The following is a 26,099-nucleotide window of genomic DNA, read 5'->3' as shown; positions in this document are numbered from 1 at the left end:
TTTTTTCAAAAAAAAACCCAGCATAGCTTACAAACCTCAAATTTACTGAACAAGTTCCCCAGAATTCACTGTGGTTCTACTTTGCCAAATCCTTTCACACCATCCCAAACCAAGAATTCAGTAAGCCTATATTCAAGTGTCTTTTTTTAATATAAGGGGCAACATAGCTGTTAGTCCAAACTAGAAAGGTCTCAGTGATGGTGTTCAAGCAGGGAGAATTCCCAAGGAATGGTCTTTTATAAGCAGCCAACCATACTCCTGGTTTGCCAGAAGTGTCATACCTTTTTAGCTAACACTTTACAGCTTTATTTTGGAAAGGGGTCAATGCCTGATACAGAACATGCCATGGTATGAACACTGCCACTTAAAGTGCTATGTTGTTGTCAAGGACACAGGCAGCAACAGGCTACTGCTCATTAAAGCAGAGCACTTAATTAGGTGTTAGTATGACAAATAAGAAGGGTTGCATTATCTCAGCCAGCCCTATTGTGTATTGAGAAAGCAGAAGTGTTTTATGGGAAGAAGACTTTTCAAACAGAGTCAAGGAAATCCATGAGCAGTTCTGAGCTTCTTTCCACATTCCCCTTTTTTTTGTTGCTAGAGCTTGGCCTCTTCCTACCTTAGTGAAGGCTGCAGGTTCAGGTGTTACAAATAAATAAATGCCTCCTGGATGATTTTAAAGAAGCTGTGACTGTAAACAGTAAGTTTTTTTTCCTCTCTCCTAAGTTTTCTTTAACGTGGAGGCAAGTAAGAATTTGAAGTTGTGCTCACTGTACTTCAGCAGACTCCCACAGGCACAGCAAGGGGCATGCAAGAGCAACACTGGGAAGAGAAGGTACCTGCAGTTCTATAGGGGAGCAGGGAATTGCCCTTCATACCTCATAACATTATCATCAATCTGCATAAGTGATGTTGCTGTATAGAGCTTGCCCAGATCAGCTTCTGACAGGCTCTGTGGCTTCTTCATGTTGTTATCTCCAAAAAGAACTTGCCTGGAAGAGTGACATCGAGAATTACATCCAAATAACACAAGGGCAGCAAAACCATGACCTGTTCAAGGACAACTGAGTTTACCAAATCTGACAAGATAAGATTAGAAGTGGGTTACATAAACATGAGGCTTCCTTGGGAGCAAGAGCAGCTTGTTTGTCCACTTACCTTAGCAGCAAGACATAACAAACCCCAACAGCCTCCTTGTAGGAAAAAATGTTTTCCTTATCTACTGAAAAACTGCATGAGGGGGCCCTCTTAAAAGAAACTTCCCAGAACAGAGGACACTAAGGGTATTTGGACTTGAGGCTACATGTTAGAGGGAGGGTTTTTTGGCTTCAGACCAAACCTGTGGGTGGTTTGGATGAGAGCACCATCATTGCTGGGCACAGCATCTCCTGCACCATCTGGTTCTAAAGTCCCCAGCACACACTTCAGGCTACCACACACAGAAATTACTCAGGATATTTCCTTAGCAGAAAGCTTTTACTATGGACACTTGTCATAGCTGGCCACTGCCCTCAGGGGAGGATGTGTTTCTTTACCAGAACAAACTTCTCCCCAAGCTAACAGAACAAAAGCCACAAGTTGGAAAGGGGTTTTTATTCCCTTTGAGAGGCAGCTGCAGAGCAGGCTAGGTTTGATTTGGGCAAGGTAGAGCACAAGTGATTATGGAAAAAGTTTGCTCAACATACTTCCTTTCAAATCAGCACCAGTCTTTTCTGGGTTAAGAATTTAAGTACCCTTTAATGGGAGCTTACCTAACTTCACTTGTCAAATTTGTTCAAGTTGTCTAAATATTTGTAAACCTGGAATGAATTACGTGGATCATCCTACACTGGCCACCCTCCTTCTACAAGTGTTTCATACTGCACAGGAGTGTAAACACAGAACCAGAAGTCTGAAGTGATACATGCTCCTTCAATGAAACAGGTCTTAAGATATTCCCCTCCTTTCTCTTCAGTCAGGCAAATTCCAATACAGATGAGGTACTTTCTTGTCTACCCAAAGTACCACCCAGAGAACTTTTGATGGGGAAAACACCAACATGAGCATATCACCTGTTTAGCACACAAATATCTTTTGTTATGCAAGAGCCACGGATCAGCAACAGCAGCACAAGGATCCTACAGCACTCCAGGAACAGCAATGTTAAGTGTTTTGCTGGCTACATGCTCTTTCTAGAGGAACAGCTAGAAGCCAGAGCTACAGGTTTGACTATTTGCTTATTTGATATGCAGCAACTCCATACAGCAGATCTGGAAGATTACTCCTACCTCAGGTAGGTGGCAGAACAAGAGGCTCCTTCAATAGGGAATTCTTTGGCTAGAAGTAAAACAGATGCAGAATACTCCACTTTGAAGTCTAATTGCAATGTTTTCCTGTGCATGTCTTGTTTATTCATTAAGCAAGTTTCCACAAAACACAAGAAGACAACAATGTCTTTCTTCAAACAAAATGGCCAAAGCTTGTTTGTCTATTTTACAGTATAATGAGATTGACATGGGTTCACCTTCTCTGTTGGTTCATCTAAAGATCTACCAAGGAACTTGTGCTAAACCTTTCAGGAGTCCTATTTTAAAGAACCAGGCAGACAAATCCAATATAGCAATTCACCCAATCAATACTGTCAGTGTGAGTGATGTACTGCAGTACCTGTGAGAAAGGATGATCTTCTTCATGTTGTCTGCCATGAGGAAGTTATAAAATCTTCTGCAATGATCCCACTGCATGAAGGTTTCCTGTGCCCTAGAAAAAACACAGCAGAACAAACAAAGCTGTTAATGGAGCCCTTGAAAGATCAGATTAATACACTGTTAACATCTTATGGCAGCCTGGGGCTGTGTAAACAAACCTCCAGGCCCTCTCTGCCACAGCTTAACCTTTTCCAGGAAATGACTTCCACTTTGATGAAGTTTGTTAATATCAGAAAACAGATCTGCAGTCTCATCTTGCACAATGCAATTAGCAGTTTTGATCAGAGCATTTAAGAGCCATCAATCAAGATCCATAACACTGACAAGAGGATTTTAGTATCCCTTTGGAGAAGTTGAATGTAATTTACATAATGGGACTTTCAAGGAAAGGGCTAAAACCTGTTGCTCAACAGTGTTGTCTGTTGTGTAATACAGCTCTGCAGAGGAAACAATTTGTGCAGATGTTTCCAATATGTACACATACTATTATTGTTTTAGTTCATTGGCAGGAACTAGGAATAAATACTAGTTGCAGCTGCAAGTGGCATCGGAGTTGAAGCCTTTACCTATTCTCAGAGCAGAAGAGCACTTCACAGCTTATCTGTTGTTAGAGCAGAATTTAAGCCATCCAGAGCTGTGTGAGCTCTGCCAGATACCAGCACTCCTTTGCTATGCAGGGTCATGGGCAGGTTAGAGCTTTACTCCTAGCAGGGTTTGCTGTTGCTGAGGGAACACGCTATCATTTACTGAGAGACTGAAGAATGCTGGGAGCAGCTTCAGCTACTGAAGCTCTCCTACCACTTAAACATTAACATACCATGAGAACTACTGTAGGTTTAGCATGACCTTCCAAGCTACAGCCTGCAAGTCCCCTACCAGGCAGGAACAAACTGTTTTCTTGTAATTAGCCATGCTGGAGAGTATGGATTTAAAAAAAAAGAAAAATCCATTATCTTTTTGTCTAGCCAGGCTATACCTACCACATTTATGCCAGGGCAGGGGAATGAAAGAAGATAGGAAAACGCATATTTCTTTCTTCACAAAAGGTTTTCCAAGTAAACCTATTAAGTTATCACAAGATGTTTGAAGTTAAAGCTACTACATTTCCCTGCAGTTCCTGTGGTGTACAGCAGTACTCCTAATATGAAGAGCTGCAAGCATTAAAAAAACCACCACAGGCAGCTTCCAGTATTTTGAGGACTGCCCAGGTTTCAGAACTGAGGTCTCTCCCCACAGCCTGGAGCTATGATGAAGATGCATTCCATAAGATCAAGAAGCAGAATCAAGCCTATGCAGGCAGGGATTAAGGAATAAGGAGATCTGTCCCTGCTTAGCCTCAGGGAACACATTCCCTAGACTGTGTTAATTCATTAAAGATCTCATTGTTCTGGCAGATCCCAGTATTGCTGCTGCTCTGGAAAGGCTTTCCTATCTGAGATCCTTGGTTCACCTTGCTAACTAAAACTTTTTCCTTTGCTTATGAAGGTTATTTGGGGAATAAATGCTGGACAAGCCAATATTTTAAAAAAAATGGAAGCGTAAACTAACTGGTTATGTTACCAGGGTAATCCATTTCCATGCAGCCCTGAAGGCTGAAGCCAGCTATTTTCACGTACCAGACCAAGCCCAGGAAGGCAGTGGCTTCACCGTTCTACCTGGAGGTGCTTTACACCTCCTCCCTCCCACTTCTGTAACCAGGGCACAAGGCCCTCCCTCCTCCTGTCCTTTGCTCAGTAGATGTTGCTTCCCTCTGGTTCTTCAGCTAATTAGCACTTACAGCAGATGTGGGCATTAGGAAGGCAGACACAAGACCTGAAACCCTCCCTGCTGGCTGTCCAGTAATACAGAGCAGATGTTTTGTGGCAGGAGCTTTGCTAGGAGATGTTTACCCAGCAGGTGGAGGCAAGAGCTCAATAATCCACACAGCCCACACCATGGGGTACATTAAACTCAGGGGGGAAAAAAAACCAGTGAGTTGTTTTTCCACACAAATATCCAAGTGGAGAATTGTTAATCAGGTTGTCCTTGCCATGCAAGCATAATAGCATTACTCACAACAGCATTTTGGAGATCAGGAATACAATATTGCATAATTGTAGAAGATGAACCAAGTGGACCTCAGCCAGTTATTATCCCTGCAAACCTTCTCTGATGGTTGCAATTAAGGAGCTGGCTTCAAAAGGATGCTCTGTGCTCTATGCCAGAATCCCAGGACAGCTAAGAACATTTACTTGAAACAAAACAGAACAGCTGTTCCTGTAGCATCTGTTCAGATTTTAAGGGTGTGAACTAGCAGCAGATTATACACTTCTTTAGCAGTAGTCACATCTGACCTCGAAAGGGATTAGATAGCAAGAATATTACAAGCATATCAAGCTTTTACTCATCTTAGTGCTTCCAGAAAAGCTTTTTGCTTTTACCTGTAAGAGCCTGATTCATAAAAGGTGTCTTCAGACTGCTGAATAACAAACTGGTCCCTACACAGGCAGGGCAGCATCAAGAGTTCCAGCTACCCTGTCCAGGCTGTGAGGCTGAATTCCATAGCAAGCCCCTCACAGACCTGCCACAGTTTCACCATTCCTATCAGCCCAAGGGATCTTGACCCAAATACCCGAGTCTCAACAGTTTCTTTTGGCTTGTAAGTAGTCTCACAGCTCAAAATTGCAGGTAAATTATTGCAGTCAGCTGCACCTTAGTAACTGTCCATATGTTAGACAGTAAAAACTGAAAACAGCAGCTTAACCAGTTACAGTGTTTTAATCTCCATTACCTGTGTGTATATGGAAAGGTTAAAGTATGTTAGTTGAGTTCAGTTTTCAAGCAGCACTGCTGTGCCTGGACCTCCATCAGCACATGCAAGTGAAGCCATCACAGCTCCTAAAGTGACACAACCTTGTCTTCCAGGTGGGGAAATGTTAGTATTTCCAGATTTAAGGGCTATAACACTTTTCCACCCCACCTTCCCCATTCCTGTAAGACAGCTGTGAGCACCTCTCCATCCCTCGATCACCCAGCACTGTGTCAGTGACACTAAGAGGGGAGCATAGATTGACAGAGACTGTGCCGTGCCTTTCCAGTCTCCCTGGCTAAGAGCTGCCAGATGAAACTGCACACTGAAGCCAAACAAGCTATTACAAACCATGGGATATTTCTCAGAGTGATGAGACAGTGTAAACTATTGCTTGCAGACCTGGCATCAGCTCAGCAGCTGGTCAGGCTGCCCAGCCTGCCTGGTTAATTACACCAGGACTGCACAGGGAATGCCTCCTCTTCACTCTAGCCATGAGACAGCATCACATGCACAGTCCAGAAGCTGCCAGCATGTACCTGGCCTGGTACACAAAACCTGTTTACACTGCTGACAAAGTTTTCTTGTGCTTGCAAATCAACAGAGCTTCAGGTGCTCCTTCAGGAGGGTGTTATCCTACATACTCAGTCTGTCAGACCAGTTCTGTGCAAGAGAAACACCCATCTTCACCTTGCCCTTCCAGAGATCTCCTCCCTCCTGCACTCCCAGAAGAGAGCAGCACAGGGAAGGCTCCAGACCCACCTCAGTGCACTGTACCCCTGGCACAAGCTGACACAGCACAGCACTCGCTCCTGGTTGGCCTGGCTCTCTCCCAGGTATTTGCACACGATGTTTCCACCCAGGCTGAAGCCCACAACAATCAGCTGGGTCTGAGGGTAGGTCTTCTTGATGTAATTCACCATGGCACCAAATTCCCAGGTGCATCCTAAAAAGAAGAACAAAGTTAAAAAATATCTTCTAATATATCTAAATTCTCATTCGAAGCTTCAGTTGTGTGCTTTGAATTCAGCTTCTTACCCTTTCTGACTTTTCAATAGCCTTAAGGTTTTAACAGCTCTGATTCACATGTGTTCATACATCTGTGAGTCCTGTGGAGCTTAGCTCATGCTTAGTTCTGACACAGTGCCAAAGCAAGATGAAATTTAGTTGCTTAAAAATCATGGTGACAGTTAACGTGACAATCAAAACGCTTTGTTTCTAAAACAGCTTTAAAAAGCAGAGTCCATCAACTCTGGGCTTGACATTACCATGCAATAGCAGCACACATCATTACTTTCCTGAGGCAGTTTGCCACTTCTAAAGTGAAGTGAGGTATTTGGAATGCAGTTTGCTCCTTTGTTTTTAAGCAAGATGATATGGATCCCTAAATCCACTCTGCTGTGGGGAGAGGAAAGGAGTGGCTTGTCAGGAAGAGCTCCCAGCAGACTGCTGCAGAGCCTGCCTAAGCAGCTGATCTCTGGAATCAGGGAGAAGGCTTGAAGCAGAGATATTCAACCCTTTGTAGCCAGTGAAAAGGTAAAGATACTGCAGCTCCTTGAAAGACACATGGGTATCCCCACACCAAGAGAATAGTTAAGTGTCTCTATAGAGATCTGTTCCACTGTCAGCAAACACCCACTTGCATCCCACAGGCACTGAGGGATCCAGTTTCTGACAGTGCTGGCATCCTCCAACTGTTTGACAGACTTGAAGGCCTCCACATATACAACAATCTGAGTACCTACAACTATTTCTCCTGCTTGTGAGTATGGGAAAAGGAGATACGGAGCAGCAGCTGCAATAGTGATGGCATTAGTACACTGGTTTCAAGTGTTTATGCAGCTTGTTAACCTTCCCTTTGGATTTAAGGCTGCAAACCACAGGAGGCATCACATGAACAACAGAAATAGAACTCCAGATGTTTCTTCTTGTCCAGAGTCAGAAACTCAGCTCTATTCTGTGGAACTTGTCCAGAGAGATAAATCCTAGGATTCCAGCATTCCACCCTGTATTAGCCTAACACTGCTCCACTGTATCCCCACCCCAGCTGGAGCATCCTCAGCAGACATCAGACTCCAACTTTACCTAGCTCTGGGGTAAACCCTGAGCACCAGAGCTTGTTTGCTTCAGTGGAACAGCAAGCTCCTGTCTGAGTGTTTCAGCAGGGTTTGGGCACTTCCTTGTGAACAGTCTTAAGTCAAGACAACAAATTCTCACTGCACTTCTCTGGAAGAAGCCAGTGGTCAAAATACTTTAGTGTTTGACCTTCATGATTTCAGGGCAGCTCAGAAATCTAAAACTAGAAAAGCAACAGGTCAAGCTTGATATAGAGGCTGGGATTCAGCAAATCCCAAATTTAGCCTACTTGCTCCTCAGCAAGTATGCCTGGAACACAGCAAAGCTGAAAGGGCACTGAGTTATTTGGGTAGGAGGCAGAGTAAAGTCTACTGGACTTGCTGGCACTTTACTTAAGAAGCAACTCTGCCAAGTGATTTACTGTCTTACTCAAAGGAAGTGCTAGTCATTCTTTGCCCTTTCCAAGGCTATAAAAGACTCAGAAAGGTATGCTCAAGAGATGCACTACAGAATAACATCCTAAGGCCTAAAGCAAAGCTTCATGAAAGCAAACTCTTAACTTCTATCAAAACAGCAATTGCTTTAACATTAAAATTTAGTTTTCAAGACATGGTAGTCTTGCAGCCATAACAGCCCAGGGCCTCACTACAAATGAGGGTATTTGGTATTCCTGAAGTGTTTCCCAAAGAGGAGTATATTTAATAATTCTAAAATAAGCAACAAAGCATTATTATTTGCCTGCCACACTTTAGCATCTCAAAGCACAGTATTTCTGTTTTGACAGTTTAACTGTTCAAGGTAACTATTCTGTTAATCCAAAATCTAAGCAGCAGTTCAGCTAACTTTAAAAAAAAATAAAGCCTAAAGTCTGCTAAACACAGAATTGACAGGGAACCTACAGATACTTAGAATGAAGAGGTAGATGAGGGCTCAAGAGAGCTCAGGAACAAGCAGATTAGGTCACAGGCAAAGAGGTCCCATTCTACATTACTCACCAAAAGGATCACATTACTCACCAAAAGGGCAACTAAGGCTGGAGTCACCCTTCACACAGTTTCATATCGTTTATTCCTTTTAATTTCTAGGTTAAGAAAGACTTCCTTATACTCAAGGTTAGAGCCATAATCACAGCAGTTAAGCACTACACACTTCTGTAGTTTTACTGCCACACTCCTGAACTGTTCCTGTTGTTGACTTGTGTTACATCCAGGAGCAAATCCTCACATGAACTCCCTAAGATATAAATGTACTTTCTGGATAGGCTGGTACAAACTCCTCTCAGGCTGTATTTTACAAAGCCTCAGAAGGGGCATTTATCCTTCACAGACATGTTTGTTTCACATTCCATCAAACTGGCAAATTCAGTATTGCTAAAATCATTTGAACAGGCTCTGGGTAGGCACAAAAGGGCTTCTTTCCCTAAAGTTTTCTTACAAAAAACTGCCTCCTTGATGAGGATACATGTGTAAGAGCTGGCAGAAGAGACAAAAGTGAATTTAGTATTAGCCTTCTCTCTTCCTCCCATCTAAGTTCAGTTTAGGTCTTAGGAAACAGTACAAAACTGTTTTACCCCCACTGGGATACAGGAGTTCTGTTATGCTGGAGGAGGCTGATCAATCCCTAGAAGTTCCATGAGCCCCAGGTGCCACAAAGTACCTACCATAGGTGAACATCCGTGGTGAAGTGAGTTCAATGTTTGGCAGGGCTCCCAGGTGGTTGAGGACAGCACATCTGTAGCCATTCTTTTGGGCATAGTCAACAAAGGTGCGGATGTACTGCTTCTCACTGTGGTTAGCAATCCCCGGGCAGATCACCATCGTGACATCCTCTGTGCTCAGAGAGAGAGGGAAGTTAAGCAAATGTCACTTCATGCAAATTAAGAGAGTCAGAAGATTTCCATTTCAGATCCGTGGGAAACCACCCACCACAAGCAAGCTAGAATTCCTACTAGTCTGCCAAAAATCCCGTATGGGACAGGAGACCAGCAGCTCTGGTGCTTCAGATGAGAAAAAGTAATTCATGCTATGGGAGATGAACAGTTTTTAACTTTAGGAAAAGCTGTGCAAACAGTTCTTCAGGCACTGCCTAGAGACCCACAGTACATTCTTCTGTCTGAAGGACATGTTTGATGTTACACATGTTCTGCCTTCTGACAGCCTGTTGTGACTGTGATGTGTGTGGAAGCTGTGGAGCCCAGCACTCCAAGGAGATTGGTTATGCTATTTCCCCCTCACTTCCCCTAGAGCTGGGTGTAATGCAGATCTTCCAAATGCAGCTCTGCTAAACACAGACATTCTGATCAGCTGACATTAACCATCATCTACTTTGTGGCTAATCTAATGATATTTGATCTGCTGACACTGTTCACTAGTTTAACAAGATATCATTTCATCAACCAAGAAAGTAATTGCTGTAATTCAAGTAAGCACAGTAAATTACATTCAGGATTATCACATGCACTTCAAATTAACTGTAACTCTCTTGTGCAAAGCTCCAACATCACCAGCTCTAGCCACTGAATTTTTATCTCATTAGAAAAGCACTGCTCACAGCAATAAAGATAACAGTAACTGTCCTAGTGCAGCATTGTACCATGAAGATCTCAACACTGACAGTTTTAAAAAAGAAATCTGTTTTTTCTGAGGGCCAGATGGGAGCCATGGGCTCTACCCTCATCTGTCCCCCAGAACACAGAATCAAGGTTAGCAGCTAGATGCAGCCAGCAGCTGTTGGACTGACCTCCAGTGCAGTGCTCAGAGCGTGGCTCAAAGAGATCAAAGGTGGCTGTTGCTCCATCTGGCATGGTCAGGTACTTGCGATGTCCATTTGGATGTGGTGATCTCACTCTCCCCATTTTTCCATAAAGAGCTGTCTGGATATGTCCACTCTTTCACCAGATGAGGGGTGGAATGTACCTGAAAGGCAGTAATTGCTTACCCCTGCTGTGTTAACAAGCCCTTGAGAACACATCAGCACTCCCATAACAAATCTCACCAGCTCCCAAATAGAGCAACAAATATGGAATTGTTTTTGCTCTGACTCAACTGGCAGCAGTGATCTTTGCAGCCTTACACAAGAGGAGAGACCAAAACACTCTCAAAGCTGAAAAATCAGCACTGATAGCAGCAGCAGGAGCCAAACCCCAGACATTCCCTATATTGAGATGCTAGGGGAACAAATGCTTCTCACTAAATACACAGAGGCCTTGTGCCTTGGTAAGATTGAGAGTGCACGTTGCCAACCAACCAAAGTGACCTCCAGAACTGTACAGTGCTGTAAATCTGTTTTAATTGAAACACTGAAGCCTCCTGGGTTGAGCCACATGAACTTGTGTGAGCACTTGACTTTAAAAGCCAGAGGCAGAAACAACAGGATTCACACCAAGTTCCAGAAAATGCAAAGCCCCACAACTTGATAGCTGGGACCATTTTACACAGAACTGTTTTACTAAGTTAAGCAAAGAGCACAGTACAGGTCAGAATTAGATAAAAGTTGGGACAGTGTTAAGAGAATCAGTCAGAACTGACCAAACTTCACTGAGTAACAAATCCCTTTCAGTAAGAGGGGTGAGTCTACCAATTACTTATGCTTATCAAGGGTATATTTAAAGCTATGTGACAAAGCAGATTGTCTCTCTTTTACTGGCTTACAGGGTCTCAAAAAAGATATGTGAGAAACACAGCTATGAGCTGGAAAGCATTAAAGGCTTAGTTATCAGATTTTTTTAGCACAAGCAGAACTGCAAGTGGTTTAACAGGAAACATACTGTGCCCTAGCACCACCACCATGTGGGCAAGTCACCTGGTCACTCAAAGGAGACTGAGCCAATGCCTTGAAAAAGAGAGTTACATCAGCTCTGAACAGGAAAGCATGAATGATTTATTGTTGAGGAGAACAGCAGTCCCAAGGGACACACTTCCAATTAAAGAACTGTGGTCTCTGGTGCACAGACCCGGGTACCCAGAAGAAGCTTGAGAGCTTCTGACTTCACCTTGGATCCTGAGGGATTAGCAACGCCCTCCCTGTTGTGTTTAGGGCTTCCTGCAATTATTCCTTTTGACTTTGAAAGAGCATATGAAACAGAGATCATATTCCTCCCTGTTCACAAAAAACCTAGGCAGCTCAGCCCACAAATTTACTACTTAAGCCCATAATCCACTAGAATGTGACAGAAACCCTACCTCTGTGCTCTGACACTACCTCTTCATACAGCTGGACCTTTCCCTTTCCACGTGCCAGCTCTTAGGTGTCATATCTGCAACTCCCTCCTCCCCACACACTCCTTAAAAATGCTTCCTATCAAATAAAAATCACTCAGGGTTGTTTAGCAAGACAAAGCAGTAGTATGCCCTTTCTCCCCATTCTTTTCCCTCATCTATGAGGGGGACTTCTTACAGTCAAAGCAACATTCAAGGGCCAAGCTTCAGCATGAGTAATGTGCATAGTACTCTGATGCAGAGATTTGTAACTGCTACTGAGGCATTAGGCGTATTTCTAGTTTGCACTAGAAATAAGTTTTAAAGCAGCTGAAGCTCTGAAATACATGCAAGAGTTCAGGCAGAAGCTTGTTATCTCACCAATCTTTTTGTTTAGGCCCATCAGCCTTTAAGGAACAGACTTGTGAGGCAAAATACATCCCTAAAGTATCCAGGCTCAGGAGACTGAGCACCACAACACTTTAACAGGGAAAGGGAAGGAAGCTGCCCAGATAGTACAGATCTTGTATTATCAGTGGAAAAACTCAAACAGATTAGAATTTACCTTACCAGATTGATGCAAAACCAAGCAGCTAATAAAAATATTACTTCTGTTTGCCAAGACAAGTCGGCAATCTAACCTTCTACAAAACCCTGTAAAGCCTTTACAGTAAGTGATTCCTCTCCTTTACTGAATTCTGGTAAAACCTGTTCTCAGTTGAGGACAAGGTATCCTTATAATCTATAGCAGAATCAGACAGATGATCTGCCTGTCACACTATTTCTGTTGACCCTCCATTTTGCCAATGGGCAAATCTATTTTTGAAATCTTCATGTGACTTTTATGTCTTTTGCTGAGACAAAGTCTACTAGAACTTCCAAGAGCAAGTACTGAGCCTAGTGGTGCAAGACTGTACAAGGCTGAAGGATGGGTCATCTTTTTATACAGGGTTTGTGTGGACTTTCAGCTTGCTTTTACTAAACCCACTCAAAGAAGAGAGCATGGAAAGAACCCTGCAGTCCTGAAGGTGCATGATACCACACTGGTGAGGGAGAAAACTTGTCAGGAATTGTGCAAAAGCCTTTACCCTCTGAAAGGACAGATCAGATAAATTTTATTTAAGCCTATTATGTGAAAAGCAGTTCCAGAGACCTTCCTATCCTCAACCCAGCTGAAAAAACCTAACTACCCAGTGCTGATAGCAAGAGCTAGAACAGATTGTTTTGTAGTGAAGGCGACATTCCTCCTGGCAAACAGCTGAAAAAAGATGCTTCTCCAAAACAACCATCCTGCATACAGAAGAGCATGTACTCAGGGCATTCTTCTTGTGGTTCACCTTAAGAAAACAAGCTCAGCAGGATGCAACACAGGGAAACACAACCATGCAGACTGAGCAACTAAGTAGTATTCAGTCTAAGAGGCATTTGAGTACTGCCCTTCACATTTTATGCTAAAACTGTAATTACTGCTAAATTTACCCATGTCTTCCAAACAAGGGCCCTTCACTCAAAAGCAGGTAGCTTTCCTCCAGCATTGATAACAAGTAGAAACAAAGAAAGCATTCAAGGACACAGCAGATTTTCAACTCCTTCCTCTGTCTGCTATAAACTGAAATGGTTCTGAAAAGCAGTGTACTGCAGAGATTACTCCACCACTGCAGAGATTACTCCAGCACAGCAGAGATGGTTCAGCACATATTCCTCAGTGTCCTGATCCAGAGAAGCTGCTCCCAGATGTACAAAAACCCAGGAACAAACACCATGTCCATAAGCAGCATTCCCACTGTTATGCAATAGTGGCTTATGGTGACAGGAGCTGAGCAGTGAACCCCAGCCAGGAGGACCTCTTGCCAAGGCCTCCACATGAGGACAAGGACAGCATAACACAACAACCCAGACAAGCATGTACTGATAAAAAAAATTCCAACAGAAAAGTTGTGTTGTACCAAAAATGGAGATTTTTATTTCTGTGAACCAAAAATGGCTTCTGAGCATTCTCCAGACACAAAGGCTTTTTAACTGATTCATTTCCCTGTTTTGGTCAGTTGCAATAGATAGCAGGCACTCTGAATAAAGACAAATATTTGAAGCAGTTATGTCTTCCAGTAACCAGCCCTGTAGCTTCCAGTAACAGGACTCTGCAACAGAAGGCAGAGAGAACAGGCCTGGGCATGGCATTTACTCATTATGGAAGGTCACTTACATGGCCCAACAAGTACAGAATTCACCACTCCTAAGTAGCTAAGTGAATTCACAGCCAGTTACATAAATCTGCTCACCAGTGTTAGTGTTTGAGCTCCAAACCTGCATTCCAGCAGTGCAGCACAGCCTCACATCTTGATAGGTGGCTGCCCACAGTGCTCAAGAACAAGACAACTCCTAGGTTTTCCCCAAAAAAAATTCTCCTGGCATTTTAATATTTAAAACAATTCCAGCATGTGATTGTAGATTAAGTTTAGTGGCTCTCAGGCAGTAGATTATCATTTTAAAGCACATACATAATCCAGTATGCAGGAATTTAGGAAAGCAGCAGCTGTATAAGCAGCTCACACAAAGCACATAAAAACTGTGCTATTTTTATTAGCAGGCATCAGCATTCAGGTCCTCAAAGATGTGAAGTGGAAGTTCAGCAACAGGCTTATTTCTGGTGCATTGCTTCATTTCATCTGAGGAGATTAACACTTTAACTCTTACATGGCCTTTATGTGCACACCGGATACTGATGGTGAGAAAACAGTCTACAAATTGTCAGTGTCAGGATATTCCAAGAACTTTTGCCTGCATTACAGCAGGTAAGAGATTATTTTCTCCTTTACAGAGCAGTCTGGAGGTATTTAAAGAATGCTTTACAAAAAAATCAAACTTTGAGCCTTGTCCTTTATTTGATGCTAGGGAATGCAATTTGAATTCCAATCAAGGAAACTCATATAAAAGTCTGCAGGGTTCAGCCCTTGACCCCAAATATGTAGAAAGCAGCTTTTTCTGCATCAGCTCAGCTAGACTGCTCAATGTGATGGGGACATAGCAAAAAAAATTGCAAAAAAAAAATTTAAGCAAGTTATGGAGCTTCTACATTCCCTGAGTCTCAAAAAAGAAACAAATGGAGTAGAAGTGTTTGTCTGCTGCCCACAGTACCTGTGTGAAGTCAGAACTATTTAAAAGTACTGACTGGCCCCTTGGCTAAACCACCTCCTTCACCATTTAAGAAGCTTTTATTTAGCAAAGTGCCCATCACACCCCTCCTCCCTCACTAAAATACAAGAAGTATTTTAGTCAAAACAAGGCATGAGGATTTACAGCACTTAAAATCTCCCTTGCTGTAAGAGCTGGAGAACACAAGGCTGCTGCCAATGCCACAGCACCCAGCAAAAACTCAGACCCCCAAGGCTGCTTCCTCTGCAAGGTCAAAGCTTCCAACTTACCAACAGGGAGCTGCCATTCTCCTCTACCTCTCAGCATGTTCACTTGCCAAAGCTTCAGGGGTAACACTGTTCTTCTAGTTTATTATTCTCCTGGAAGTGTTCCTCCCAGAGTAAAACACCTAGGAGTTGACAGGGATCAAACACTGCTTGCTATTAGGGGAAAGAAAAGAGCACTGAAAAGCTTGAAGACAGCTTTTCTGACTACTCATCTCCCTGCATCTAAGAGAAAAGCAGTGACAGTGTAAAAGAGTCTTCTGGTACCAGGCAGCCTGCTCACCCAGCATAGGTTGGTGTGCAAACAAAGGATAAGAAGGATGTAGACTGGATCTTTGACAGTGTTTACTAACAGGCTTGACAGTCATTTGCCTCAATCTTTGAGGAGCTTGCCTTTACTGATGATAAAAAGTGTGCAGACAGCAAGGATAATTATTTTTGATATGGATGGCACGTGCCACATCTCTACAGAAATAAAGATACCCACACTTTGCTAGAATAAACTGTAAACAGCCAAAAATGTTTAGCCTAGTACAGCAAGCACTGGCCAAATTTATCCTCATGAATCAAAGAGCCAGCACTGCATTTCTACAGGAATAAGAGCAGATGAAGGACTTTCTGTACCCTTTTGAAAGGCAGGAAAAGGACACAGCTGCCACCAGCAGTTGGGCCCAAGTGCTCAAGGGCACCAATAGCTGTGCTGAATTGCAAGAGCTTCCATATAAGAAGCACCAATTTGAATGGAAAAGCCTGATTATGCCACTCCACTTGGTAAGCCAAAGTACAGAGCTGGACAGGGTCAGAGCAATGGAAAAAGGGGTAAGAGAACATGAGCTCTAAGAAGACAGATTTTCTTGCTTCCCAGTGTTTGGCAGATATGTAGAAGGCTTCTGGCAGTTTACAGAACTGTAAAAACCAGTACTAACATCTACAAGTACAAGGTACCTGGCACACAGCCATCTCAGGCAGTTTTACAATTCAAAGTTCTTAAATTATTCATCCACCACCACTTGGGCTTACTGAATGACACCGCAGTTACAATGCACTGAATTAGACCAGAGGTGAGGATTGTGCCATAAAGGGAAAATAAAGTCCAAAAGTGTTTACTCTAAGAATTTTTAAACACCTGCATAGATAGCAGAAATAAAGTTATTTTTTCTCCCTGCCAGCCTGTTTTTCACAGCAGTGCCCTCACCCCTTCCTCCCTTAGGCAGGAGCTGAACAAACCAGGTCTGAAAGTCAGCTCACAGCTATGAACATTCCTCTGCACAGAAGAATTGGTCTTAAAACAGATTTGACAACAAACCCAGTACTAATATAACAGAAGGGATTGCTGGGCTACTTATTTTGCTTTCATGGTAGAATCTGAAAAGAGCTGCTTAATCAGCTTTCCTAACACTCTGAATAATTAGCAAGTAATCAAAGCCTTGCAAGATTTTTTGGTGGAGTACTGCACAAGCTGTTTTCACATAGCTTTTTCCTAATTATCCTACAAACAGTTTCATGCATAATTGCAGGAATTTAAATACATTTGTTCCCTTGTAGTCTCCAGGTGACTTTTATGCCTAAAGACAGGATTTCTTTGATTTTTTTTAAAGATTTCTATATTGAAAAAAGTTTGTAATAACATCACTAGAATATTAAAAAGAAATAATCACATATACATCTCAGAGCTGTCTTTCCTGGAAACCCTCTCAATACCCAACAGCAATTATGTTCCTAACAGTCCTGTCTTCCTTAACAGAGATACAGAGGTGAGAGGACTGAACAGCTATCTATTGATACATTTTGTCCTGGTTTGTTTCAGCTGAGTTTGCTTCCTTTTGTCATGGAAGTCTTTCAGACAATATTTTGCCCAAGAACCAGGTACTGGAGAGGACTGCTACAGTTTTCAGAGAAGCTGGCAAGCCTGAGCTCAGCTGATCCAGAGAAAGCAAACAAATCAAACTTGCACACGACCAACACAACACCAGGGTTCTGCAAGCAGCTCATCACTCCTGCAATTAATGCACAACAGATGCCTAAATACTGCTGGACATGTTCTGCATTTTCACTCTTTTGGGAGTGCTTTGGTTCTCCAACTGAAAGTCAATAATACAGCAGTGCTAGGAGCCTGTGCTGTGAGAACAGAGCTGAAATAGCAGGGAAATGGACTCTTAAATTAATTTACAATCCATTTCCAAAGACTAGCCTGATACTAATATACCTTCAAGGCAGGTAATCAGCTTCATGCTTGCTCCTTCAGTGACTAGGGACATGTCATACTGAAGTGCAACACTGGGATGGCAACTACCTGAAGTACCAAGTTACTCAAACCTCCTCAAGGTGTTTTTTAGGAAAGGAACTGCTTTGCAGTTAAAGCAGTACACATAATCAAGAATCCAAACACATTTATGTTATCACTAACCTGGAGTACATCACAGAAACCTCTCTGGGTTCCAATTTCAACAGATAATGCTTTGTTTCCTCTAAAAGTTTACAGAGCCCATGGCCTAACATCTTAAACCTTATGTAATCAAGGCACTGAACACAGCACTGCTAAAAGCCTCTCATCTCCCCTAAAATGACTATCCTTAAGTCAGCTTGACTTTTGAGATCCAAAAGGAAAGTTCATGCAGCTGCACTCAGCACTTACTATATAATTGATGTACTTAGAGCTTCTAAATAGGACTTGCAAGTTTTCGAAGTGATTGCAGAAGAGAAATACTGTAATCAAAGTCCTTGTCCCTCCAAAGCCTCATGAAATTGTACTAAATGCTTGCTATTATTGGAGAATGTTCTTGGTGAAGTTAAGGGCAGCTGCACTGATTCTGGAGGTCTTGGAATGGAAGATCAGGGATCAGCCTGCTCAAATACACAGCTGACACAAGGTCAGTTTGAAAGTGCATTCAACAGGCTTAGAGCTGGCCTCTGTGTCATTACTTTATTAAACTAGTTAGGATGTGCTCTACCAGTAATAAATTTCATTAGTTTTCAATCAACTTGAAGTACTTCTGATAAGAGCAGGCACTTTAAAACTAATAGCCAACCCTGTGTTCATTATAAGGGCACTGACACACCATGAAAATGTTTCCCTCCTGTGAGCCCCAACAGACTCCTTCCCTAATAAAAAGGAGTACAAGATCATGAACAAGTGCTAACTGCATCCATCCCTCCCCCACTTGCACAGTGAGCTGTTGGTGCTGCTATAGTATAACATCAGCATACAGATGATATTCTGTATCTTCTTCTATAATGATGGACAGTGATGACTTTTTCTATGCATCTGTTGAAAACTTCACACCACAAGGTTTGGTCATTAATCCAGGTACCTGAGACAAAGAAATGCTAAAAAGATTTATTTTAGCTAAGAGTATACCCTGACATTCATTTGAACCCAAGTCTATGAAACACATGAGGAAGAATGGATAAGTGCAGGTCTTCTTCCTATAATACAGGTCAGCATGGAAAAAATATACCACTTACTCTTTGGTCAGAAGTGGGCAGGATTTGAGTAGAAAGCGAGCCAAAGCAGAGTCCTGGTAAATGAGTTCAGGAGGGGCAGTGGGGCTTTTTAAATTCAAGCAGCGAACGATAACATACAGAACAGCAGCAACTGCAGCTAGCTTCACCCCATCAAACACTGCTGGCAGCTCAGAGGTTTCCAGTATTGTACTCATTTTCAGCCTGCAGATAAAAAACAACATTACAGCTTCTAGAAATATAGTGTTGGATATGAATATCAACTGTCATGTTAAATACACAAGTAGATTTGTCAGTCAACACTGCCAGGAAATCTTAGCATACCAACACTTGAGTTGGAAGAAAATTTAGTTAGTTCTGTTCTAAACACCCAGACCAACAGAAGGAAAACTGGATGATCAGCTGTGAAGGAGATTTATTCCTAATCAGTGCTGCCCTAGAACTGCAGCAGTGTCTCAGGTATCAGCAGCCAGTCAATACATGCAGGATCTTGGCCAAGACTACCCAGGTCAAACAGAAGCTGGGTGAAAAGACAGGCTATAAAGGCACCTTGGCAGCTTTGGACATGTGTTCCTTCACAGGTGTGCAAGCCAGACTTGAAAAGGAGCACCTGAAAGAACTACTGTGTCAGCTCCTCAGCCTGAGTCTTGCAGTTCCATGAGAACACTGGTACTAAATCCTGCCTGCACTTAAGATGGCCACTTTATGTACTGGCATTTTCAGCATTTCTTTTTATTCACTGCAATTCTGCAGCTGAAGGACTAGATGAATATCTAGTCTTTCAAGGGCTTCAGAGTAAAGGAACAGAAGCAAAGTAGTATAAAAAATGTATCCTTCCAGCTTGAAATAAAATTCTTAAACTGATCCAGCTTATTTTGAATATACAGTGTAAACAGCTGGCTGCATTTACTGTTGAAAAGACAGGTTTTTCCCTGGGTCTTTCCTAAGTAACATGGGTAACCCAAGTAAGATAAGTGACAAGCCAAGTCTTACCAATTTCAATTTTCTTCAAGCTAGAAAAAACTGCCAGTCCTCAGCAGACTTGTCACCAATCCACGTGCTGCCTGAGCTACCCTGTGGGGGGAAAGCAAATCGATTATTACTGATCAAGCTACATTTCTCAGCTGGAAAGGATGAACACAAATTTATACAAAGGTCCCATCACAGACGTGGCAAGCTATTTGTGGAGTCAGCCATAACCAACTCTGATCCATCTGCACCTGAAATCCATTGCCAGTGGACAGACTCCAGACTAGCTCACTTGCCTACAGTGTTAACTCATCTGCAGTGTGCAAATGCAACTTCATGAGCAGAGAGACTTCATATCTGCAAGACAGTGAGACATTGTACTCAGAAAAGCTACCCAAATCTCTTCCTATTTAAAGCACTAGGATTAGCAGGATACTCTTCTCAACTTTGCAATATCTACAATGTTACTGAAGTGTGAAGCCAGGCTGAAAGAAGTTTCTGCTACTTTTATTCAGGCTTAGCAAAGCAGCTCACTCCTACAGATGGAAGCTTGTAAACAGTCTCTGCTTGTTCCCACACTTGCTTTTTAAGATGTTACAATATATCACACACTTCAACACGGTGGGAGCCACAGGAGGCTCAGACACAGACACCTAATTAACGCCAGTGCACATGCAAGGAGGCTTGTTACAAGAATTTGATGATGCCAATAAAAGAGAAAGCTTTCAGCCTGTGCCCATACAAGTGTAAGCAATACTTGCCATTAGAACTGCCTTCCCACAGGCACAACAAATCGATGGGGACTCAGAGCTTCCAGGAAAAGCTCCAGAACTGTCTGCTCTCTACCACAGCTGCTGCTTCCAAATGGAAAAACACTACTAGGACAGACCATACCAAAGCCTAACTCTCCTTTATAGCAGGAGTAAAGAACCTCAGAAGTACTTTCTGTACTTAGTGCAGCTACATCAAAACCCCTTGGAAGAAAACACATGTGACATCAGCTATTGACTAACAGCATGCTGGAAAGCTTCAAGTTTCTGCCACCACAACCACCTGCACAGCAAAACAGATTGAGGGAAGCAGAGACATTTACTCTTGGACAACTGTTCAGCTTTTCTTTTCCACTTCTGAGCAGCACAGCAGAAGTGACAAGATGGGCCACAAAAAGCCTTCTATTCTTCTGCTCAGAAGATTGCATGGGCATCACGAGAGGAGTTCCAGTACAATGTTTAGCTGCAAGATGCTATCTCACATCTCTGCTTGGTAATATTTCACCAGCACTACCATCAGTTCTGTAGGAGACAACAGGCAAACTACAGCAATGGCTTCACCGGGGAAGGTGCAACTGGCTGAAGAGCAGACCAGGTTCCTGAACTCAAGGACAATCAGATGCCCAAGCAAATCTCCCTCGTACCAAACTCCCAGAAGTTCTGTTGACATCTTCCTATCATTGTTTTATTCAGAAAATTAATAGGCACTAATATCTGAGACCATCCTGACACCTGGATTTTAAGCTAGTTTGCTGTTTACAACCTTCACCTTAGTGAGTTTTTAAAAATAAAACTGAGCACAATTAGTCATTAGGATTTTGTACTAGTGACTCAGTCTAATTAATCCAACTAAACCATATCTTCCTGAGAATGTTCTCTCCCATATAATCTTCAGATTACAAGCACACCACATCTTTTCTGATACTTTTATATCTCATGTTAGCCTGTCACTCCCTTAAAACAGCATACAAGCTTGCCATTAGTTTCAGAAAAATCAGCTGTTGGTAGGCAGGATTATGTTTGACACTTATGAACTAGTATTTTCCATTTTAGACAGTCTAAAGCACACATTCACAGAACTTATGCCACAAACATGTGCCAGAGGTTTATGTATTTGTCAAAATCTTTACCCAAAAGCTCAGATCAGCCTGTAGATGTAACACAAAGCTGGCACTGCTTCAATTGCACAGCTTTCTGCAGTGATCATTTAAGCAGTGGATGCAGCCCATGAAGACTCCATGCTCTGCGGATTCAGCTGTGTCACTTGAGGCACTTGCTCTAAAGCCTGGCATTTCTGAAGACCTAAACACACCTGTCTCAGCCAGGGCAGATGTGCAAGGGCTGAGTCAAACTCTAAAATTTTAAGGGTTTAGCTTACTAAAATGGATTTGAGCTTTGCCTCTAATCACCTAGGACAAATGTCTCCCTCTGTAACTAGCTGGGATGAGGTCACCTTGCTTCTGTTTTGTTAAACCCTTTTTACATTGACCCAATAAATTTGTCTGTTTAAACAAAAAAGATAGATAACCACAGAGTTGAGCCAGACAAATTTTAATCTAGAATCTCCTCTAACTGGGTCAGCATTAATCTAAATGGACAAATATTTGGCTTTTTCCATATACAAAACATTGGATTCACTGCTGGCAGGCTAGGCAAAATTACCAAAAAGCACACCACTGGAAGCAATCTAGCCTGTCCATCCATCAAAGCATTTGAAATTAAGGAACCCAAGGAAGTTGAAGCTCTTGGCCCCAAGCATGTTATTATGAAGCATCTTAATGGCACAATTTTGTTTTTTAAAACACTTACAGGCATGACAGCCCCAAAGACCTGCAGGCCTCTCAAGCAATGTTGTTAAATCCCAATTTTAACTGAGGGATAACTTTAAAATTAATCACTGGACAGTGAGGGCTGGATTTGTGATCTTTTCATTTGCCCTTTCATCACAAAAAGCTGAAAACCATGTTACAGGAAACATTTCAGCATTACTGTTAGCAGAGTGCACTTCATCTGTACAAGTATAACGAGAAAAAAATCCCAAGTCTCACTCTTTACAGAAAGAAACAGACACAAGTACAACAAAAGCCAGAAGAGCTACAGCAAATTCTTTATGTAGCCTTTCAAAACACTGAGTTTTTGGGAAATCCATCATCAAAATATTTACTTGTTCAATAAGTGAATTCATAACTATCAACAAATCCAAGACCAGTACACATTTCAGTTTCAGGTTTCCTGTGGAGAGGAAGCTTCCAGAGACACAAGCCACTGTGACTCAACAGGGCACACACAGGATTTGGTAGCTACCAAGCTTTACAGCTCCTCCACCCACGAAAGCAGAGTCTGACTCTTCATACTGGAAAGGCAACACTAAAAAAGCAAAGATATTAAAGGGAGCCATTCCCACAGGATCCTCCCTCCTTTTAACAAGCCATTGAAAGCCTGGCAGACTCATTTATTTCACTGAGGCATTAGAAATGCTTTGGGCTAATGCAAGGATGAAGCTGTATGGAACACAAAGAGCAAAGGGGCTGCACTAACGAGATATGCTACTCTCCATTACGTGGCCTGAAGAATCTTGAAGGAATGCCATTTCCAGGAAGGGCAGCTCGGTACAAAAGCCTCATGGATGCCTCCCCACCCCTCAGCATTCTGGCTGACTGATGCTCTCAGAGCTCAGCTGGACACCACAACACTGGAAATGTGCCTGGCCAACAGTGAGTCTTTAACAATTCACTTTCCTATTCAGTTACAGCTGACCAAGCAGAGTAACACTCTTACCCACTCAGAAGAGCCAAAGAGGCCATTTCTGACAGATTTACGCAGGCAGACATTGTTAACTAACATATCAGACACTTCTCAGACTGGTTTCATATATTTTAGTGTCTGTTTGGGAATAAAACCCTGAAAACAAGTATATCAGACAAGAGGAAAGCAAACCCACCCTACTTAAGAGTTGTGCCTAGGCAGACTGGGATCAGAAATAAGGTGGGGTTCTTTCCCAACTTTTTAAGGAGGAAGGCTGAAGTTAGTTCTTTATGGAATGTTTCCAGGAAATTAACATCTTTAACATCAGCCAAAGCTAATGACCTTTCTGAAAGATACACTGCAAAACCAGAAGGTACAGGCTTGTCACTACCAGGTAAGATATTTAGAACCACATTATAGGGAAAGGGACTCCATTAAGGAAAGGGTAAAAAGTAGAGCCCTGCATAGTTTTTTAAACAAAGACAAGTTCCATGCCAGCATATTACTCAAATGTCACTCCAGGAAGTGCACAAAGTGTCACACGGCTGAGCTTTCAGCAGTTTAAATGCAGGGGATGATGTTTAGAGACCATCCACATGAAGATGAAAACACTTGAGAAAGGCTCTGAAGCATGTGTCCTGATGGGAAAGGCTGCCAGACTAAGCACTGGAGGACAAGCTACACAAGTACAGAACCTGTGTAAGAGGACTCATGAGGAAAGCCTCAAGTTTTATTGCACAGTTCCATATCCCTTTATCCAGCAGCTCTATAAAAAGTGCCTTTAGATTTAACACTTTGCCATGAAAACAAACTGCTTTGTTCCCTGAAAATTACACAGGCACATAGGGCCACACCAATACTATGCCTCATGAGCTTATGCACAAAAACCAAGTCATGACACCACTTATCTTGAGACTGGCATCTACCCAGCCCAAGCTCACGCAGTGCAGAACCTCCCATTACCTTCAGTGTGGCTCAGAGAACACGTCAGAAGCAAATGCTGAGATCTTGACGCATCACTCAATACTTCTGGCCATTTAAAAGAGCCAGCTAAGTCTCAGACCTCAGAGGGTATAATTAAGAATTAGCTGAGCACTTAAGGCACTTTAGGGTTAGATGTGGCCATGAGAGATAAAGTGCAGTCCTCAGGAGTTTGGCAAAGCCCACCACAGGCTTGTTGTCCAATATGTGACAGATTTTATCTCCAAAATAAAGAGGGCACACTGACATGCCCCATCATAAGGATGTTTAAAGAACACTATTTGGACAGCCTTTTGAAGTCCTCAGTGCAAATCCCTCCCTGGGCCAGGGCCATACCCAGGTCAGGAGTTGGCTGGTTGGCAAGTACGGAAACCAACAAGTATTGTTTACATCCTGCTCTGAAAAAAATTCTTGGCTGGTGCCTTCATTGGAACTTGACCTTTTCATCAGTTACAAACTTGGCTCACACTAAATTCAGAGGTACTGTGAGGTTACAGGGATAAAGTTCATAGCACAAGGAACCATCAGCACAGTCAGAAAGACAAGTGCCTTGAACTAGAGCTTTTTACCTTGCCCTTGAGGAGTTCTACAACTTCAGAGCAGAAATCAAGCATCTCAGAGGGCTGGGTGTACAGCCCAAGGCAGGTTGCTTAAAAACGCACCCAAGAATAGATCTGTAGCCAAGAGGGCCAAAGGCTCTCCAGCACTCTCACTTCTCCAAGAATGTTAATTTGCAGTCAAATAAGCCTTGATATTCACTTCCTCCTAACTACAGGAACTGCCTTTGTTTCCCCACAATATCATCTTAACTAATCAGAAATAGGTCTATTTCAGGACTGGCAGCTTTTATACATTAGTTAAGGTTGCTATGTAGAGTCCTTGTTACATCACCTTATCCTGATTCCTGTTTGTGTCAAATGGATTGAAAACCTCTGCATTAGCTTTTATTGCACACACCTCATGAACATGATTAAACCAAGACAGGAGCAGACGCTGACTTCACAGAAATCAATTAATTGCAGTAGTCAAATAATTATGTTTGCTCAAATAACATGAGCCTTTCCTTTAAGATAAGGTGCAGAGACTTGGGACTGTCTCTCTAACCACTACTTTACGTAACTATAGGTCCTTGAAGAGGTCAAGATAACTTCTAGGTACAGAGAGAAATGTTGGGTAACACCTTTGCAGAGTCTTACAGCATTAGCAGATGTCCCTTGCCTACCACATAACTGTGCCAGGGAGCAGCATTAAGCTCCAGGGAAGAAATGGATTAAACAGACTGTAGAGAACCCAACAAACCATGCTCAGTAGTTGAGGGAATGCTGCTGGAATCAAGCCACAGACAGCTAAGTGAGCTAATAAAAACTGCATTATAGACCAACTCTCCTCAAGGAAGTCTGCTCTATTCCTTCATTATATTTTGAAGCATCACATTGTTAAAGCCTCATTTATCCTCTGACTGCAACTCCTCCATTCCCACACTGCCACAGGGCTCAGCTGAACATACTGGAGGAATAGCTCAAAGTCCAAACACATCACAGCTGTTTGCTCAGCCAGAGGACTGAGTAAGTGGGGAACATGCTCCACACACAGCAGAGAAAGCCCACCTACAACAAAGCACAACACAGGTAAGAGAACTTTATTTGAGAACAGTCCAGTACAAGCAGCCCGTAAACAAAATACTGAACAGGATGAAAAGCTGAGGTGCTGTTTCACTGAGGTTTTAAACACCTTGCTTAATTTGTTCCCCTGAAGAGAAGCTCCTCTCCACAGGGGAGCAGGAGATTTGCAGAGTCATTCTCTCACAGCCTGTCCATGACAGATAGAAGGCTGGCACTAGAGGAGAAACGTAATTCACACAAGTAACATTGAAGCAAAAACGCTTCAGGACAGAAGAACTACACACAAAAAGACAGGGGCTGACCAACACACAGCTACTACCGCTGCTGAATACTCAGGTTCTCCCAGACTGCAACTAAAAGAGAGGTTTTGGAGCACTACAGCAGTCA

At 42.6% G+C, this 26,099-nt stretch overlaps 1 protein-coding gene across 1 annotated transcript in view; it reads right to left on the bottom strand.

Annotated features, from left to right (window-relative positions):
* Positions 1–19,709, bottom strand: part of ABHD2 (abhydrolase domain containing 2) — a 26,938-nt gene extending 7,229 nt beyond the window's left edge. The window contains exons 1-7 of the mRNA XM_031055929.1: positions 19,619–19,709; positions 18,629–18,829; positions 10,291–10,466; positions 9,212–9,379; positions 6,238–6,421; positions 2,647–2,739; positions 879–992 (exon numbers count right to left, since the gene is read on the bottom strand). Coding sequence (XP_030911789.1) covers positions 879–992; positions 2,647–2,739; positions 6,238–6,421; positions 9,212–9,379; positions 10,291–10,405 — 674 coding nt within the window. The 5' untranslated portion in view covers positions 10,406–10,466; positions 18,629–18,829; positions 19,619–19,709. The remainder of the gene's footprint in view (positions 1–878; positions 993–2,646; positions 2,740–6,237; positions 6,422–9,211; positions 9,380–10,290; positions 10,467–18,628; positions 18,830–19,618) is intronic.
* Positions 19,710–26,099: the final 6,390 nt, after the last annotated feature.

Source organism: Geospiza fortis, unplaced genomic scaffold (assembly GCF_000277835.1).
Source record: "Geospiza fortis unplaced genomic scaffold, GeoFor_1.0 scaffold171, whole genome shotgun sequence".
In the NCBI taxonomy this organism is placed as follows: domain Eukaryota; kingdom Metazoa; phylum Chordata; class Aves; order Passeriformes; family Thraupidae; genus Geospiza; species Geospiza fortis.
This window is presented reverse-complemented; position numbering and strand designations above follow the sequence as displayed.